Consider the following 18,695-nt stretch of genomic DNA (forward strand, 5'->3'; position numbering starts at 1 on the left):
ACTTTGACCCCTAGAAGTATGAGTTCGCGGACTGTACAATTCTTGGTGATTTTGCGTACATTAGCTATCTATGTTTATTTATTTATCTATGATTTAAGGGCATCAATTTTAGTGAAGAATAGGTGGTCGTTTGTTTAACTTGAGGAAGTGGAGCTGCTAATATATTTCAGGAGTTGTAGAAACAGTGTTTGGAGCAGCTTATGTCTCTAGAAGTCGAGTATCATGTTATAGAGACCAGAGTAGCTGTGTAGCTGAATAGCTCAAGGAGTAGCTGTATAGCTGATTAGCTCTGGGAGTAACAGAGCAGAGCTGGGAACTTTAGAATGGTGGATATCGGGATTAATGCTTAATCCACTCTTTTTCTTAATCTCCAGATTAAATATTGCTTGTTTTCCTCATGAATTTAATCTCCAGATAAGTCAACAGATCGGGATTAAGGATATCCCATTCTAAAGTTTTCAGCTCTGATTAGCTCCAGGAGTAGCTGTGTAGTTGATTAGCTTCGGGAGTAGCTTTGTAGCTGATAAGCTCCAGGAGTAGCTGATGTGTAGCTGATTAGCTCCAGAAGTAGCTGCATAGCTGGTTAGCTCCAGGAGTAGTTGTAAGAGTGACAACAGATTGTTTGATTTAGCATGATGTAGGCAAAAGCTTGCAGATACGGAAGCTACTGAGATGGCTTCTTCGGCCAAATCTTGAGCTGTTTCCAAGAAGGCGGTTTTTTTTGGGCCATAGCTCATTAGTTGTATGGGGTCACAACTTTAGCATCTCTATATAAATATGGAGCACGTCTATACATGGTTAAAAAAAGGTAACTACTGGATAATGAAGGGATGCGACTGTATTGCGAATTTATGTTTTCATGTTCCCGCATTTCCTCTTTCTGTGGAGGACGATATCTGGTCGTTACAATCTCTTATATCTACCTTCCTTCACTTCTCACACTGCCGCGCGGTCTTCGGTGTTTAATGCAAATTTTCCGTTTAAAGGCGTTAAGATGGTTTCAAGATTTATAGTCTATGTTAAACTGTCAAGTTAAATTGTTTACAAAAGACAGGACAAAAGATCGGAAACAATTCAAATCTATACTTTCAAATACAAGATCTTTTGCAGGATGGGGGTCCATCTTCCTTAAATATGCTTAGTGCATGGTTAATTAAAAAATGTAGTGAGTGTGAGGTCTTGTTTTTAACTATAAAATAATTAAGAAATTTTTTTACCATGGTTAAAACAAATTGTTTTAATGTGGGGAAATCAGTTTTTGCTTTTAAAAATTCAGAGCATTTTTTCCAGTCTCGGAGACAATTTTTCTCGGTTTATTGATAAAATGTAATGAAATTTTGTAATAGATATTTAGTATTGCAATTTAAAAAGTAAGCTAAGATAATTTGCGAAATGTTGTGCGTACTTGTGTTGTTTAGTTCATGCTAGATTAGCTCCAATAGGCTACAAGCGTCAGTTTTCATGAATTTTTCTCCAGTTTTAGATCATAAATGCTCAATTATGCAGGCACAGTAAATCTACCAAGGAATTCAGGCATCAAACAAAATTATATGCGTTCAAACGGAAAGACATTAAACTTGCATTGTTTATGATGCATAAATGAGATCTAAACTGCCCTGAGTACGAGTATGCAAATTACTTTGAGAATCTTTTACCTGACGTTAATTCAAAAAATGTTCCAAACTTTTCGGGGAGTAACTTAAACGCGCGGAAAGAAAACAGCTGAACCGGCAGAACAGGACATTTTTAGCTGGAGATAATTGAAGGAGGCGGCAGTTAATTTGCATCCTTTTGCCCTCCCTTTACCGTAGTAACCTCTCCAATTCGTTGAACATTTTCTAGCTGGGATTTAACGGCGCATCGGACAACTGTTTATTTTACTTTTAAATTGACGTGAGATAGATAATTTGTTCAATTATTATATGAAAGCTCTAGGTTTTGTTTAATTATTATATGAAAGCTCTAGGTTTTGTTTAATTATTATATGAAAGCTCTAGGTTTTGTTTAATTATTATATGAACGCTCTAGGTTTTGTTTAATTATTATATGAAAGCTCTAGTTTTTGTTTAATTATTATATGAACGCTCTAGGTTTTGTTTAATTATTATATGAAAGCTCTAGGTTTTGTTTAATTATTATATGAACGCTCTAGGTTTTGTTTAATTATTATATGAAAGCTCTAGGTTTTGTTTAATTATTATATGAACGCTCTAGGTTTTGTTTAATTATTATATGAAAGCTCTAGGTTTTGTTTAATTATTATATGAAAGCTCTAGGATTTGTTTAATTATTATATGAAAGCTCTAGGCTTTGTTCAATTATTATATGAAAGCTCTAGGATTTGTTCGTTTTATTGGCTAAATAAATAGAATATACAAACATTACAAAAGGACCGTTCACAAAAAAAGGAAACAGTATAAAAATAAAAATTATAGAAAAAAAACCTTAACAACCCCTAAATGTTTGCCGTTCAATTTGTACAATTCGTAATTGATGGCATATTAAATTACATACTCTAAAGAAAATTTTATTGTGTATCTATGTACACGTAAACATTTAATATTTAATACTTAAACTTTATGATCTAGCAGAATTCATTGTTTAAAATATAAAAGTTCAAGGACATCAGGCTGCAATAATATAAGGATTGAAAGATTAGAACTTGTTACATTGCAAATAGAAAAAGTAAGATATTAATCAAAGGCATATAATGCTATGAAATCTATTAAACGGTTATTAGTATGGGTCAGCACAAATTTAGTGTATAATTAATGATAATAATGATATATAGATATATTAAATCTTGTGACACCCTCATAGATATATTTGAACTTTGCAGATGTACACCAAAGCATGACATTCCAAGACGCATTTTTTGATCTGTCGATTTGGTGTTTAGTCTACTTAAGTTCAAGCACAGGGTTACCCACAAAAGATGAGACTGTAAAGACGACCGGAAACTTTTAAAATATGATGATTCCAAAGTTAAATTATCCTTCTGCCTTAGATATAGTTGTCTAATGGCTTATTTAATGATTTGGCAAAGAAACACACAAGTTTATATATAATATAAAGAATCAGACGGTGTAAATTCTGTGCAATCGTCTCTGAGGTCCCATCCTTTCTGGGTAACCCTGTATGACATATGTATATTGTACTGTGATGACCAGAAAACTCTGGAAAAGGAAGACGACCATTAGGCTCAAATTATGACTATAAATAGTCAAATGAACATGAGACACAACAATTGTGAAGTGTAAACAGACCCATTTCACTTAATTAGTAACTAAATAAGTGTCTAGTAAAACTATTTGCTTTGTAACAACATCAAATGCACTAAAGTATTGCTATAATATTGTCTTCCTATTCCATTGTTTTCCGGTTATCACTGTATGAGGTTTCCACAAGATTACAATATATCTATACTTATAGGATTATCTAAGAAAATTTTAATTACAACTTGACAAAAATCGAGTTTCTATACAGGGTTACCCAAAAAGGGTGTGACTTCAGATACGATTGTACGGAATTTATTCTCTGGTGCCTTATATTCACGATTCCCTGCAACTAGAAACTTGTTTCTTTCTTTGTCAAATCATTAAATAAGCTATTAGATAACTATATTAAAAGCAGAATACATAATTTAACCTTATCTTCATATTTTAAGAATTTCCGGTCGTCTTTATAGTCTCCTTCTTTGTAGGTAACCCTGTATCTTTGTACATTGTATAGAAAATATATCCCCTGCACTCCACTGAATATCTATTTAATATCAGGGTTGACCTGAATCAACATCAAAGTAGTTTTTGTACTCATATCTCTACTCAGACATTTGCATGCATAGTGCTTGAATTTCAGGCAGTGAAACCTGAGAATAAAAGGTTGTATTTCAATTACTTTTTTTCGTCGGATATATTTACAGAGTGAACCAGATCACTTTAAATTTGATTGTAAATTTATATTTTTATTTCGAGCACACTTTTCAATATTTACGGATATAGAAAAAACTATTTGTGTATTTTACTATGTAACTGTTAAAATGATCACATTTCATTTAAGTATGTATGAATAGAAAATGCCTTGTTAAATATACAACCAAATAAATTTGTAAATTTAATTTGCGTGAGTAAAAAATTTAAGGCGAATGATAAGGGCGTAACACGAACCCGGAAAATCTCAATAAATTTTTTTTTTTTTTGGGGGGGGGGGGAGGGGTGAACTTTAGCTGAACTTAGTCAACCAACGCATTTAATAGATAGAATAAAGGGTTCTTTTTTATTTTCCCAGCTTCTCTATCCAATAAGAATTCTATATTATCTGTGTTGCAGTAGAGTATAAACTGTACCAGAGATAAGAGAATACAGAGATCTATTAAAGGCTGGAAAATGCGCTATTTTCTACAGCAGGTTCCATTGTGTACAACTGGAGTATATCACCAATAAACAGACTTCTGTATTCTAGGATATTTAAGGATCCTTTGGATACGAAATACAAAACCTTTAAAAATAGACTAAATTCATAAATTTTATGTTTCATGTTAAAAGTTAGAGCATTGTTGTAGAACTTGACCCCTGAAATGGTATTTTGTGCAACAATTGGCCGTTAGATGGCAGTCAAAAACCTTTAGTGGAAATGTAGCATGTCGTGCCGGACACAACTATAGGCCTGCTTAGCCTATACAGTGAGAGCTTATGAGCAGTCTGTGTACATCTAGTCTGTGCACTGTACACTGTACAGTATATAGTGTACGACATCTGAGACCTACCCTGTCTGCCTGCTTATCTGTTTGCTTGTCTATCTGCTTGTCTGCCTGAATTTCTGCCTGCGTGGATTTAGTATGCACATGCATGATTCTTGCGTTCGTGCTCTGACCTTATCTAAATACGGGCGTGGACTTAAAAGCTTCTAAATTAGTTAAAATTTATTTTATAAACTAGAATTAATTGGATTCTATATCATTATGTTGCATTTTTGGATAAAATGAATATTAGAAAAGTAAAATTAATGAAACTTATTTTGCACACTCATCCGTTAAATGCGGATAACAATTTTGTTAAATAAATATCAACCAATTTGGTTCAGCCGTTTGACCAGCTATAGTGAACATATAAATGTATATTAGCGAAAAGCTTTACTATATATATATGTAGATATGATTCTATCATGTCTAACTCGCCTAAATCCACTCTGAATTACTGCAAGAGTGTGTACACTGTACAGTGTATAGTGAGTCCAGTGCATGGTTTATTAGCTGGTTAATTACCATAATTTTACTGCCAAATTTTTAACCAATTTTCTTGTCTTGCCAATTGCCGAAGCAATATTTTCCAGAATAATCAAAATTTTAATCATCCGAAGTAATATCTTAATTTCATGTAAATCTCTGAGAACATAAAAGCTACATGAAGATATAAACGTCAAAATAAAATTTATTTTTAAGGGAATTTGTTACACTTAATTTTTCCCATTGAAGAAGGCGTGAAAAAAAAGCGACTTTAACGCCCTGCAACAGAGCGATAAATAACTTTATCGACCTGATATTGAAATTTTCACCTCTAATATTTCCCGTTAAAATAGCGCGATAAAGTAGTTTTATGAACAGTTAAGAAAAATTGAAAAAAATTTCATGTTATTGAAGTTTTTGCAGGGATAAAAACTTTTTCGCCCTTAATAATAAGTAATACGTTACTATGCAATGACATACATAGATATAATTAGATTTAAACCTACATAAATGTGTCTAGAATTCTAAACTATTTTTGTTTTTATTTCTATATTTAAAGTTTCGAATATGTATAATGTACTTCAAACATGCAACATAATGAATCAGATTTTCTTATTCTGCTTTTATTTCTGATTTTTAAGGATTAATATGAGACAATTGTTAAACTAAATGTGCCTAATTTTGGTTTAGAATTGGTTCATGGTCGAAAAAAGTCTCAAAATTAAAAGTAAGAATTTAAACAAGAAATTTTGCCGCAAACATTGGAATTCAAAACTTGGTATATATAAGTCTGCACTCTGCATCTATGCACATTGCACATATATATATAAATTTAGCTTGTCTTTCTATCTATTTGTTTGTTTTTATCCAATAAATGTAAAAACGGCTGAACCGATCAGATTCAAATTTTGTGTGGGACCTCAGGCCAATCAGACTTTAAATATGTAAGCCTAAAATACGTTTATCTAAAATTATATGATTTTGTAAAATTTTGAAAATGCGTGAAAAAATATTATGAAATCCGCAAATTTTTATACTGTTCAAAGAGAAGATGCTCACAGATAAAGCCACAATTAAAAGTTAAAAATTGTAGATGTTCATACTTAATCCTATGAAAGTACGAAATGATAATAAAAGCACTAATATGGACTCACTCTATATATATATCTTAGACCTTAATCTTCTAGTCAGGGTAAGCCAAGCCGCCAGGCTTCATGCAAGTGCATGGATAAGCTCACATTTGCAGTCGAGATAAGAAATGTTTAAAGGGACTATATGCAAGATATATCAGACATATATCTTTTGAAAATACCTAAACTTTTGTTGATAGTTTCTTATCTGCAGTACAATGTGTAAAGGCCAGTGTTTACTACACAAGAGACAGGTGTCCGAAAAAAGTAGTGGATTTTTGTGGCGTTCGTGTTTTTTGCAGGATTAATAAAAACAAAAATATCCTTCATATACTCTGGAATTTACAAAATGTGGTCTGCCTTAAAGGACAAACATAAAATGTTTCTTACGAATTGAAATAACAAATCAAATTAAATACTGTTTTCCACATCTGATATATTTTCAAGATTTAGCAAAGGGAAAAAATCTTATTTATAAAAAAATTATTTTTCAATAAAAACATGATTTAAATCACTTAAATTTTGAATGTTTATTATAAATTCTTAAAGTATACAATTTACATAGCAGGAACGATTCTAGTGCACGGTATCAAGTCTTAAATTTTCGTTGATTTTAAAATTATTGCTGCATTTCTATTTCTATAAGTTTATATAATACAAAAAATACAGGTTTTTATATTATTTTAGATACATAAAACATGTTAATACTATAAAGTTGAGTTCTAACATTAGAATACCCTTATTGTATTAAGTCCTTTGCGTGATTCTAAAATTGGTAAGACCCTCCTTTTCAATACTTAAAGTGGTATTTAGATAAATCTGGCGTTAGCGTAATTATAGTTATTAAGCTATAGCCTACTTTACCATCAGTGCATTTAAATTTACAATTTTATATAGAAATTAAAGTGCTAAAATTTAAGAAGAGGTTGGAAGGAGAGGAGATTGGGAGGGGGATTGGGGAAGGAGAAATGCTGGGAAGGGGAAAGAAGAAATGCTGGGGAGGGAGAAGGAGAAATGCTGGGAGGGGGAAAGAGAAATGCTGGAAAGGGGGAAGGAGAAATGCTGTGGAGGGGGAAAGAGAAATGCTGTGGATGGTGCTAGGTGCTAGGAGGAAGGGGGGTACTGGGAAATGCAAAGAAGAACGGAGGATTGGAATTATTTTGTGTTAATAAACATGAGAGGGTGGACAGATAGATTTACTGGTCTTAGATAAACTTTTTACTCTTCTCTATCCTACTCTTACATTCTTCCCACCCTTCAGTCGTGACATCGTATAATCTCAAGTGGAAAATTAGATAGAAGAAAAAGTGACATTTATACCCCCCACCCCATGCTAAAAAACTGGACATTTATCTACCCTTCCCTACCTCCTCCACCCTCTTCCCCACCCCTCCTTCTCCACTAACCTTCACATGAACTCGATGTATGGAAGTAATTCAAGTAATTGATTAGATTATACAGAACAGATGACAGATTTACGTTCAAACAAGAGATAGATAACCAGACAGATACAGTTTAGCAATAATTATATAAATACAAAATAACACATCGAATCCGGGGAATACAACACACATTGTACATACAGGGTACCAACAAAGGACTCTAAAGACGACCGAAAACTCTTAAAAAGGTTAAATTAAGTTTAACTAAATGAAGGGAAGTGTGGCAGTCAAGGAATATGGTTGGGAGATGAGGGGAAGTTCGGCAGTCAAGGAAGATGGTTGGGAGATGAGGGGAAGTGTGGCAGTCAAGGAATATGGTTGGGAGATGAGGGGAAGTGTGGAAGTCAAGGAATATGGTTGGGAGATGAGGGGAAGTGTGGCAGTCAAGGAATATGGTTGGGAGAGTAGGGGAAGTGCGGAAGTCAAGGAATATGGTTGGGAGATGAGGGGAAGTGTGGAAGTCAAGGAATATGGTTGGGAGATGAGGGGAAGTGTGGAAGTCAAGGAAAAAGGTCGGGAGATGAAGGGAAGTGTGGAATTCAAGGAAGATGGTTGGGAGATGAGGGGAAGTGTGGAAGACAAGGAAGATGGTTGGGAGATAAAGGGAAGTTTGGCATTCAAGGAATATGGTTGGGAGATGAGGGGAAGTGTGGAAGTGTAGGAAGATGGTTGGGAGATGAGGGGATGTGTGGAAGTCAAGGAAGATGGTTGGGAGATGAGGAGAAGTGTGGAAGTCAAGGAAGATGGTTGGGAGATGAAGGGAAGTGCGGCATTCAGGGAAGATGGTTGGGAGATGATGGGAAGTGTGGAAGTCAAGGAAGATGGTTGGGAAATGAGGGGAAGTGTGGAAGTCAAGAAAGATGGTTGGGAGATGAAGGGAAGTGTGGCAGTCAAGGAATATGGTTAGGCAGTTTGGACGTCAAGGAGGATGGTTGGCAGATTAATGGAAGTGTGGCAGTCAAGGAAGATAGTTGGGCAGTGTGGAAGTCAAGGAGAATGGTCGGGAGATGAGGGGAAGTGTGGCATTCAAGAAAGATGAAAGGGAGATAAAGGGAAGAGTGGAAGTCAAGGAAGATGGTTGGGAGATGAGGGGAAGAGTGGAAGTCAAGGAAGATGGTTGGAAGATGAGGGGAAGAGTGGAAGTCAAGGAAGATGGTAAGGAGATGAAGGGAAGATTAGATTTCCAGGGAAATCTGGGTATAAGCTATTATTGTATTTTAGAAATAATAACAAAATTTCTATATCATTAGTTCATGAACTTGTAAAGTCACTTTTCATAATAAGTGCAGAACAAGTTCTACAAGTAATTACTTAAAACTATTATACTTATATTTATTACATACATTATGTATCTCATTAGTTTAATTGATATTATGTATTATCGCCCCCCTGTATATGCTTCAAAGGGTGTGTTGCCTGCTAAAATTATGCGTATTTATAGCAGTTTAAGCACTATGAGCTCTTTAACCTATACTTGAACATGTAATTAAGCTTTTTTAATATAATTATACCAATTTACGATGTAAACTTGAATTACAGATGTAATTTAACACTTGAACCTTGTTATTGTAAACTGTCAATTACTCATGAAGAAATGCGGGAGGGATTATTTACGATAGACAGACCTAATTGAAAATATAAATAATAGCTGACCAATTAGTGATTTTATTGCTATTGGCAGCTGATTTATCTTTGCAAACAATCAAGGTTTTAAAACAATCAATTACGTTTTTTATGATTATTTTTTGATCTTTTATTTTTTTATTTTTCTTTCCCGGTTTTTCTTCGCTTTACCCTCTTCCCATCCTTGTTATTTTGTTTCCTTTTTTACCACCTTTCCTCTATATNTTCTATCTCCTTCTATCTCCTTCTATCTCCTTCTATCTCCTTCTATCTCCTTCTATCTCCTTCTATCTCCTTCTATCTCCTTCTATCTCCTTCTATCTCCTTCTATCTCCTTCTATCTCCTTCTATCTCCTTCTATCTCCTTCTATATCCTTCTATCTCCTTCTATCTCCTTCTATCTCCTTCTATCTCCTTAATTTGACTTTTGTCGTCTCATGTCTTTACTCCTCTTTCTCCCTCTCTTTCACTTCTCTTCTAAATATATTTGGATTATTTGTTTAAATCCAATAAACGGTAAAACTACTGGAACAACCTGGTCCAACTTTTTTTTAATAAATTCTATCTCGCTAGTCGCAACACTACTGTGGTCGGCAGCTCCCGGCTTATCATGGTTCACAGCAAACTCTTCAGTCAAGTTTAATTATTTTTCCCGACCCTTTTTAACTTTCCTAATCCAAAGGGAAGGGTTGTATAGAATTCAAAAGTCAAATCAATGCGATATTGATGGTGGTACTTTGTGACCTCGTAGCTCCTCAAGTTTTGATTTTATGCACCAGTATGAGAAAAGTAAATTTAACCGGTTAAATATTAGAAAAATTAGGATTTATGACTTAACACACATAAGAATCTTACGTGAAATTTACTTTTGCTTGAGGTGAAAGTCAGGGAGACATAACAGTACGTTCGACACGAAGCGCCCTGGAAACCCGGTTCTCCATAACACGGTCTCATTATTCTGTTCACCATATGTGTACCTTACCCATTACTTCCTGCATAATCTGAAGTGTATCTTTATATCTAGTATTTACAGTGCAATTATGGCTAATAATCGTAAAGCGTTCATGTATACATAATATGCATGACTATTCAGAGTACATAGGTTGTATAGGCTGTATACACCAATTACATGGTTTGAACCATTGTAACACAAACCAATTCAATATATTTAGAACTAGGTTCAGTATGAGAACTGAGCATGATCATACAAAGGGCAGATTCTGTTGGAGATAAAAAAAATGTATCTAAGTGTTTCATTTTTTGTCCTATTGTATCCTACTGTATCCTACTGTATACAACTGTATCTTACTGTATCCTACTGTATCCTACTGTATCCTACTGTATCCTACTGTATCCTACTGTATCCTACTGTATCCTACTGTATCTTACTGTATCCAACTGTATCCTACTGTATCCTACTGTATCTTACTGTATCCAATTGTATGCTACTGTATCCTACTGTATCCTACTGTATCCTACTGTATCTTACTGTATCCAACTGTATCCTATGTATCCTATTGTATCCAACTGTATCTTACTGTATCCTACTGTATCTGACTGTATCCAACTGTATCCTACTGTATTCTATTGAATCCTACTGTATCCTAATGTATCCTACTGTATCCTACTGTACCTACTGTATCCTACTGTATCCTACTGTATCCTCCTTTATCCTCCTGTATCCTACTGTATCCTACTATAGCTTCCTGTATTCTACTTTATCCTTCTGTATCCTACCTTTATCCTCCTGTATCCTACTGTATCCTACTATAGCTTCCTGTATTCTACTGTATCCTACTGTATCCTACTGTATCCTACTGTATCCTACTGTATCCTACTGTATCCTACTGTATCCTACTGTATCCTACTGTATCCTACTGTATCCTACTGTTTCCTACTGTATCCTACTGTATCCTACTGTATCCTACTGTATCCTACTGTATCCTGATAGACCCTGATCAAAGTGATTCATCAAAGGGTTTACTGCTCCAGGACTATTGAGAATAATTTAACCAATATCACACGCCCAGCACACACTACCATATACTAGATAAACCGAAGTAAGGATAGAAATTTTATTAAGAAAAACACTTGTCCAAATTGTCCTTTGGGGGCAGAATGATTGTCCAAATTGTCTCGTTCCTACCCATTAGGATCCGACATCTAAAATGTCGGCGGCAGAAAAAAACCTACCTTATTAAAGGAAGTGTTATCGTAATTTCAAGTGGTCCACCATGCAAAGATGACAATGCCAGGTACCTTTGAGACTTATTTTGATCAATAATGTGCAAGATATTGTCTTTTTCCTAGGTTTAAACTTGTTAAATACTGATTACCACTAATTGAATGTTGCCGTAGAAATGCGCAAGTCACTTTCGCAGAGAAACCACAATTGATAATGATCACTTTTCCAAATTAAAAATATTGATATTTAATTCATACTTGAGCAGACAATGCGTTTAGTGGTACCGTCGTGAATCGGGCTTTATCTTTTCATAAAGGGTCACTTAATTACGCTTACAGTCCCTTTAAACCACAGATCTGTGCAATACATTCAATTTACAGCCCGCGGAAACATACTCTTTTCGGCTGTCGACGATTTGGTGAATGATGAAAAATGAATCTATTCTCCGCCCATTTCTATTGAATACCGCTGCGCACTGGAATTGAAAACTGAAAGAATTGAACCTGAAGCTGAACCTATGAAAGGTTTTTAGTGAGAAGAGAACTCATAGATAATAATTCAATTCCATTCTTCTCAATATAGTTCCGTATTCTTCTTATTACAATATTCTCATCTATTCATCTATTCATTAATTCATGACCTATTCATCCATTCATTTATTCACCCACTCCTTATGCATTTATTTATTTATTTAGTTTTTGCTATTTAGTCATTTGCTTATCTACTCACATGTTCTTTTATTCAGCTATACAACTCTTAAATATCTTTATTTATTTTCTTATTCACTTTAACAATTATTTATTTATTCATCCATTCATCTCTTCCTCTATCATCTATTCATTTATACATCTATTCACCTATTCCAAGTATTCATGTAATCATACATTTACATACATTTTTTACGTACTCATTTTTTAACCTATTCATCTATTCATCATCATCTACAAAATTAAGATTAATTCACTGCAACAAATTTGTTGTAGACACCAATGATGGCGGTATTTATAGCGGCTAAATGCACTATTCCTTGTTGTATGATGTAAAACATGGGTAACAAATTGGCTCTAATATGATTTAATATTTTTCTTCTCTCGTTGATTAAATTGATCAAATTTCTGCACTGCAATCGTATCAGCTGTCATGATTCATTATATTCACATAAATATACAGGGTTACTTGCAAAGGATGATAAAAGTGATGTTTTTCTTCAAAATTAGTTTTTTTTAAATTCAACGGACACCGCCGGACGGAGCTAGTAATATATAATTCTACAATTCTAGAATCTATATCTTAAGATTCATACATTTTGAACATTTGCTTTTATTTTGTTGCAATTACTTAAAGATTCAGTTTAGTCGTCTCTGAAGTTCTAACCTTTGTGGGTAACTCTGCAGTATATTATACATTTAAAGATATATTCTACGTTTTTACATTCTTTTTCACCTTTTGCCATAAAAATGTTTTAAATATTTATTATACAGGTGACATTTGAATCAAAACAAACAGAATTTACTTTACTTAATACAGATTTTAATAAAAAGTATTATTATTATTATTATTATTATTATTTACTCAATACAGATTTGAATAAAAAGTATTGAAAGAATATGTGATTTCTTACAGTGTATTTAATGGTCAAATGGAATTGAGTCTTTCCCACAAAATCAAATTATCTAATCCCCATATATGTGCAACGTGATGGTGCAAAACCTTTAATATTTCAAACTTAGATTATTTAATCTAATTGATAGTTGAAAGAACTAAGGTCTATTACATTAGGTCGTTAAGATAAAGGGATTAGAAAATCATAGTTTGTGGCAAAAACTTAATTCCTCCATTTAAAATGATTTTTAGATCCACATGGATTGTCAAGAATTGGAAATCATTATTTAGCGAATGTTTAAATCAAAGTTTTGTAAATTTTATTGGCAACATTTTGCAGAATTGAAACGGACCGACAGAGTCTTAATTTCCTTGTGTAGGGTGGATAATATATCTTTTTATTGTTTTACGAACTAGGTTGGGTTTAAATGTTCATGAATGACTGTGTACATGAGGTATATTAAAGTATCTTAACAAACCGGAGCTGAAAACTTTAGAATTAGATATCTTTAATCCCAATCGCCGCTTAATCTGAATCTCCAATGTGTACACTAATTTCCTTCATAATACAATCTTTTTCTTTATTTTTCTTTTCCTGGTAGTTTCTGTCTAATGAGAGTTCACTCATTAATTGGCGCGCAACATTTGAAATTTCCCGGCTTCTTTGATTGGCTGTTCTGGTTTCTCCAAACCCCACTCGATTGGTTGAGTTATGTGCACTTTTGTTGATACAAACTTAAGATTAAATTAACATTAAGAAAAAGAGCAGATCAAGCATTTATCTCGATATCCACAATTCTAAAGTTTTTAGCTCTGGTCTTAAAACCAATGTAAATTTAGAATATTTACCATTTTCAAGCGGGCCTATTTTTGAGGCTTTAACTTGTGTCAATATTTTTTCTTTATTTATTATCTGGAACTTATTTCATAACATGAATTAAATTATTATCAAATAACACAATTGAAATATTTTTCTCTGGTTTTTTTTATTCATTCATTGGGAATCACTGAACTAAATAAGGCAGTTATTAAGCCATTGATTGACTAAAGCCCCCTAGCTCTGGGCTATGCCAAGCAGATAATTGATTGATAATAAATTTATTAATTATAATTCTACTGATTAGAATACAGTGTATTGAGTAGGCTGCAGTTCTTAATCTTAATTAGACAAATTATATTCAGGCTTAGGGCTTATATACTTATATCTTATTCAGGCAGGGGGATGGGGGGACAACAGTTTAGAGAAAGGGGAGGGGCTTCAAAATAAATTATATGGAGGGGAGGGGGGGGGGGTGGTAATTACAGAATAAAAATGTGAGGAGTTTAAGACAATAAATGTTAAAAATACGAGTGTTAAAAGGATTGAAAAAAATGAAGTAAGAAAAATGAATTTTAGATTTATATTAAAAAGGGTAATAGGGTAATATAGACACTTTAAACATCAAAGAAGGGGGGGGGGGGGGGGAGTGAACCCCAAAAAAGTAAGATTTTAAGATCTGAATCAAAAATAAAATAAATCCCTTTAAAGTTGAGCTAAAATAACGCACAAACTGTTCTCTTAAGAATTTCTTCAAGATAAATTACTTCCTCAAAATACCAAATAGTTTGGAATAAATTTGAATAATTCGAACTAATTTGTCGACAAATTTGAAAATTTAAGAATAATATAATTTTCAGCTACTTAGAAACTTGACAACAAATATATTGAAGGAAAGTAATTAAGAGAATCGTTAAATATCATGGGTTTATAGATAAACAAATCTGGGAAATAAGAAAATTTAACTAAACAGATTTACTGGACCGGCTACTTAGTATACACAGTAATCATGATGTTGGTTAAGTAAGTTGAGCGCGTAATTATTTATGAGGAAATGCGCGTGTGCGCGCTGGTTGGAACCTGGGTGGTCATTTCTTGTTAAATTAGTTTTTACAAAGTTTCCAATTAGTAAATTCTTTCAGGGCTTTTCTAATTTGTTCTTGGTAATTTTTCAAGATTCTCTGTTAAAACATAAAAGTATACATTTAGAGAAAAAAAAAATAAGAAAAAAGATGGAAAAAGTGATGAACAATTAAACAGAAAAGAAAATTGAAAGTAATTATAGCTTGTCAACCCAAGAAACCTTGGAAAACGTCTGTCATTTAAAATTAAACTATACAGGGTTAATCAAGAATCATGAAATTTATATATTTCATAACATCTGGAAATTAATTATACTGGATGGATGATGTTTAATTTCTTTAACAAATGAAAATTACATGTTAGTTTGAGATTCTGTCCTTACTCACTATTTTTCTAATTATTAAAATTAACTAATGGAAAAAATTGTTTGTATAATTATTGTCAAATTATGAACGAAAAAAAGAGTTAAATGTTGATGGTAAAGATTATAAATAAGTATTTTAATCCACTTGAACCTTGAAGACGAGTCAGAGGATTTTCCCCTTCTAACTATTAATTTAAAGATGTAAGAAAAGTAAGCGCAACACGATCCAAAACAGAGGTCTTGAGATTTAAAAAAAATTACGAAAAAGAGAAATATATTACTGAATTTAATTTCCCATTACACAATAATATATACAATTTTATACAATTTTATACAGTTTTATACAATTTTATACAATTTTTTACAATTTTATACAATTTTATACAATTTTATACAATTTTATGCAATTTTATTCAATTTTTTACAATTTTATACAATTTTATACAATTTTATGCAATTTTATACAATTTTATACAATTTTATACAATTTTATACAATTTTATACAATTTTATACTATTTTATACTATTTGTTTGCTTTCAAATGTTTATTTACCTTGGCGCCCTTTTCCTATAGACGTCATACATTTCCTATTTTCATAGGTTTATAAGTTAGCTGTATAAAAATTTAAATTCGACCAGCTGCAAACCTTTTCTCGGGTCATAAGAGGTTCACAAAAAATGTGGGCAACATTGGTTCAACCATTTTTAAATTTATAGCAAACAAACAAACAGACAAGCAATATATATATATAAATATATATAAACTATATATATTATATAAATCTGATAAGTAAAGTGGATTATTTTGCCATCTCATTGCTTATATATTATATATTAAATATTATAGATTACATGGAGTGTCTAATTATGAATCAAAATGTGTTGTGTAAGTAATAAAGTGTATTTCTAAAAATATTTATTAATTTTTATGTAAAAATAATTTTGATAATTGAAATCAAAAATAAACTTTTAATGTTCTGGGCTACTACAAATTAAATGAATTAACGAATCATGAATTATTTTTTAGCATTATTACAAGCAATTAACTTAATTATTAGTTTAAAAATATGACTTCCTTATTTCTTTTTTAATAATACTAACCCCATTTTCCCGCCCAAATAATCACTCCCGACACCCAGACCCAACATTTTAAATTCGCTAATAACCCTTTAAATAATAATTAATTTTCAGATATAATCTCAGCTCGGCAAAAAGCACGGTTTTATTCTGTTTAACGCACCATGTGTTCTGGTGTGGGTGGTTTTACCTTTGTATCAGATGTTTTTAAATGATTTATTTAATTTACTACATTAGCAGTGTTTCAGTTTGATATCACGGCAAACTAAGCAGCAGGAGAGCGTTAAACATACGCGGCATTATTGATAAGACGTTGTAACCTCCTCATGTCTTCTTTTTTCATTTTACGCATGATTATCGCGGTTACATATCGGAAAGGAATTGAGTCTTTGCCACAAACTCTGATTTTCTAATCCCTATTTCTTTGGAACACAATGTTGTAGACCTTAGATATTTTGAACTTTGAATTCGATTCGTTTGGGTGAAATAATTTAAGTTTTTAATATTATCGGTTTACACCGTGAGGTTACAAAAAAAGAGAAGTTAATTCCTTTTTTACGTTTTTTTCTTTCTTCTCATTAATTCTTCAATCAGAGATGCTCTGAATGAAAACATTAAACAAAATTTATCACGTATTCACTTTAGTTTAACGTGGAGTAAAATGCACATATTTTGTGTACTGAATGCACTTTATCTTCTATATTGACTGAACTGTAGCAGTGTAATTAGTTTTAAATGCACTGTATAGACTGTTTGTACAAATCTAATAATAGCCTAGGAACCCATTTTTGCTTGGAAGCTAAGCTTTCGTTATAAAAGTCAACCCACTCAAATTAGAATTTTCAGACCAAACTAAGAACGTTACTGCGGTTCTATCGAGTTCCCTAATAAAAGTTTGGGGCAAATCGGTTTAGGGGTTCATGAGTTATGATCGGACATACAAACAAACAGATAGAAAAACAGAAATTTAACTATTTTACATATAGATGCAATATATGCATTATGTAATTAATACCAAATGTACACTTGTTATACAATTACAATGCTAATCAGGAAACTGTAGAAAAAGGAAGACGACATTAAAGCAATACTGAAGTGCATTTGATGTTATTAAATCACTTTTTAAGAGAAATGGGTCTGTTTACACTGCACAATTGCTGCATGCATCATGTTATGCACACTATTTAAAGTCAAACTTGAGTCTAAAAGTCGACTTTATATTCCAGAGTTTTCTGGTTATCGCTGTATGTACTTAAATATTTTCAATCTTGAATTTTATTAGATTTACACTTTGATCTTTCAATTATGTGCACTGTTCAGGAAGGACCTAAAGAGAAGGGTTCTAATGTTTAATGGGTTTCCATTTTATTAAAACAGTGAATACAGCAATCTCAATAAATCAGCTCGAGGTTGAATAAGAAAGACAATGTTTGCTTGTGTGGGATTTTGCAAATTCTTTCCAATTCTCCTGGTTTAGCTCACATTGGGGTTTAGAGTAGTTCAATAACGAGAATAAAAACTTTCTGTACATGCATGATATAATGAATTTTTACCGCCCTCTGACCAACATTACCGACCATATGATTCCCCCAACAAAGGGATGTTAAGTCACTTTACGTATCTTGGGATAATTAAGTAAACTATAACAACCCGCTCTGCAAAGTTTTCGTGAAAAATTTGCGTACATTCTATAATCGAACCCTTTTTTGTTCAGTTCTTAGTAATACATAAAAACCTTGCTTAGCAGCTACACATATGATTCAACAAACTCAAAAAAATAAACACATAATTGGGGAATTGTAAAATTTGCCTATTTGAGCCTGCAGTCCTATAGGGTTAAATTAGATAGTTGGCAGAAAATGTAGGTCTAAATACTTTATGGTAAACCCTCTAATTTCAACCAATTCCTTGGAGCTAGTCTTGAACTCTAGACTACACTGCTCTAGGTGTATGTAGAGTATACCCCCCACTCGGATGTACAGGGGGAACCACAAAGAATAAGACTTTAAAGACGACCCGAAACTAGCTAATTCTAACGTGTGAAGTCTTTTATTATTATATTTAATAATTTTGAAAAGAAAACAATAAGTTTGAAGGTACAGGAAACCATTGATGTAAAAAATTTCGATCTGATGTCTCATTCTTTG

General features: G+C 32.7%; 1 protein-coding gene across 1 annotated transcript; it reads left to right on the forward strand.

Moving 5' to 3' along the window:
• The first annotated feature begins 8,004 nt into the window (after positions 1-8,004).
• Positions 8,005-8,457, forward strand: LOC111703256 (uncharacterized). Its single transcript, XM_023475151.1, has one exon. It carries the CDS (start codon positions 8,005-8,007, stop codon positions 8,455-8,457), a length of 453 nt encoding a protein of 150 aa, XP_023330919.1.
• The last annotated feature ends 10,238 nt before the right edge of the window (positions 8,458-18,695 follow it).

This window comes from Eurytemora carolleeae, unplaced genomic scaffold (assembly GCF_000591075.1).
Source record: "Eurytemora carolleeae unplaced genomic scaffold, Eaff_2.0 scaffold17, whole genome shotgun sequence".
NCBI lineage: Eukaryota > Metazoa > Arthropoda > Copepoda > Calanoida > Temoridae > Eurytemora > Eurytemora carolleeae.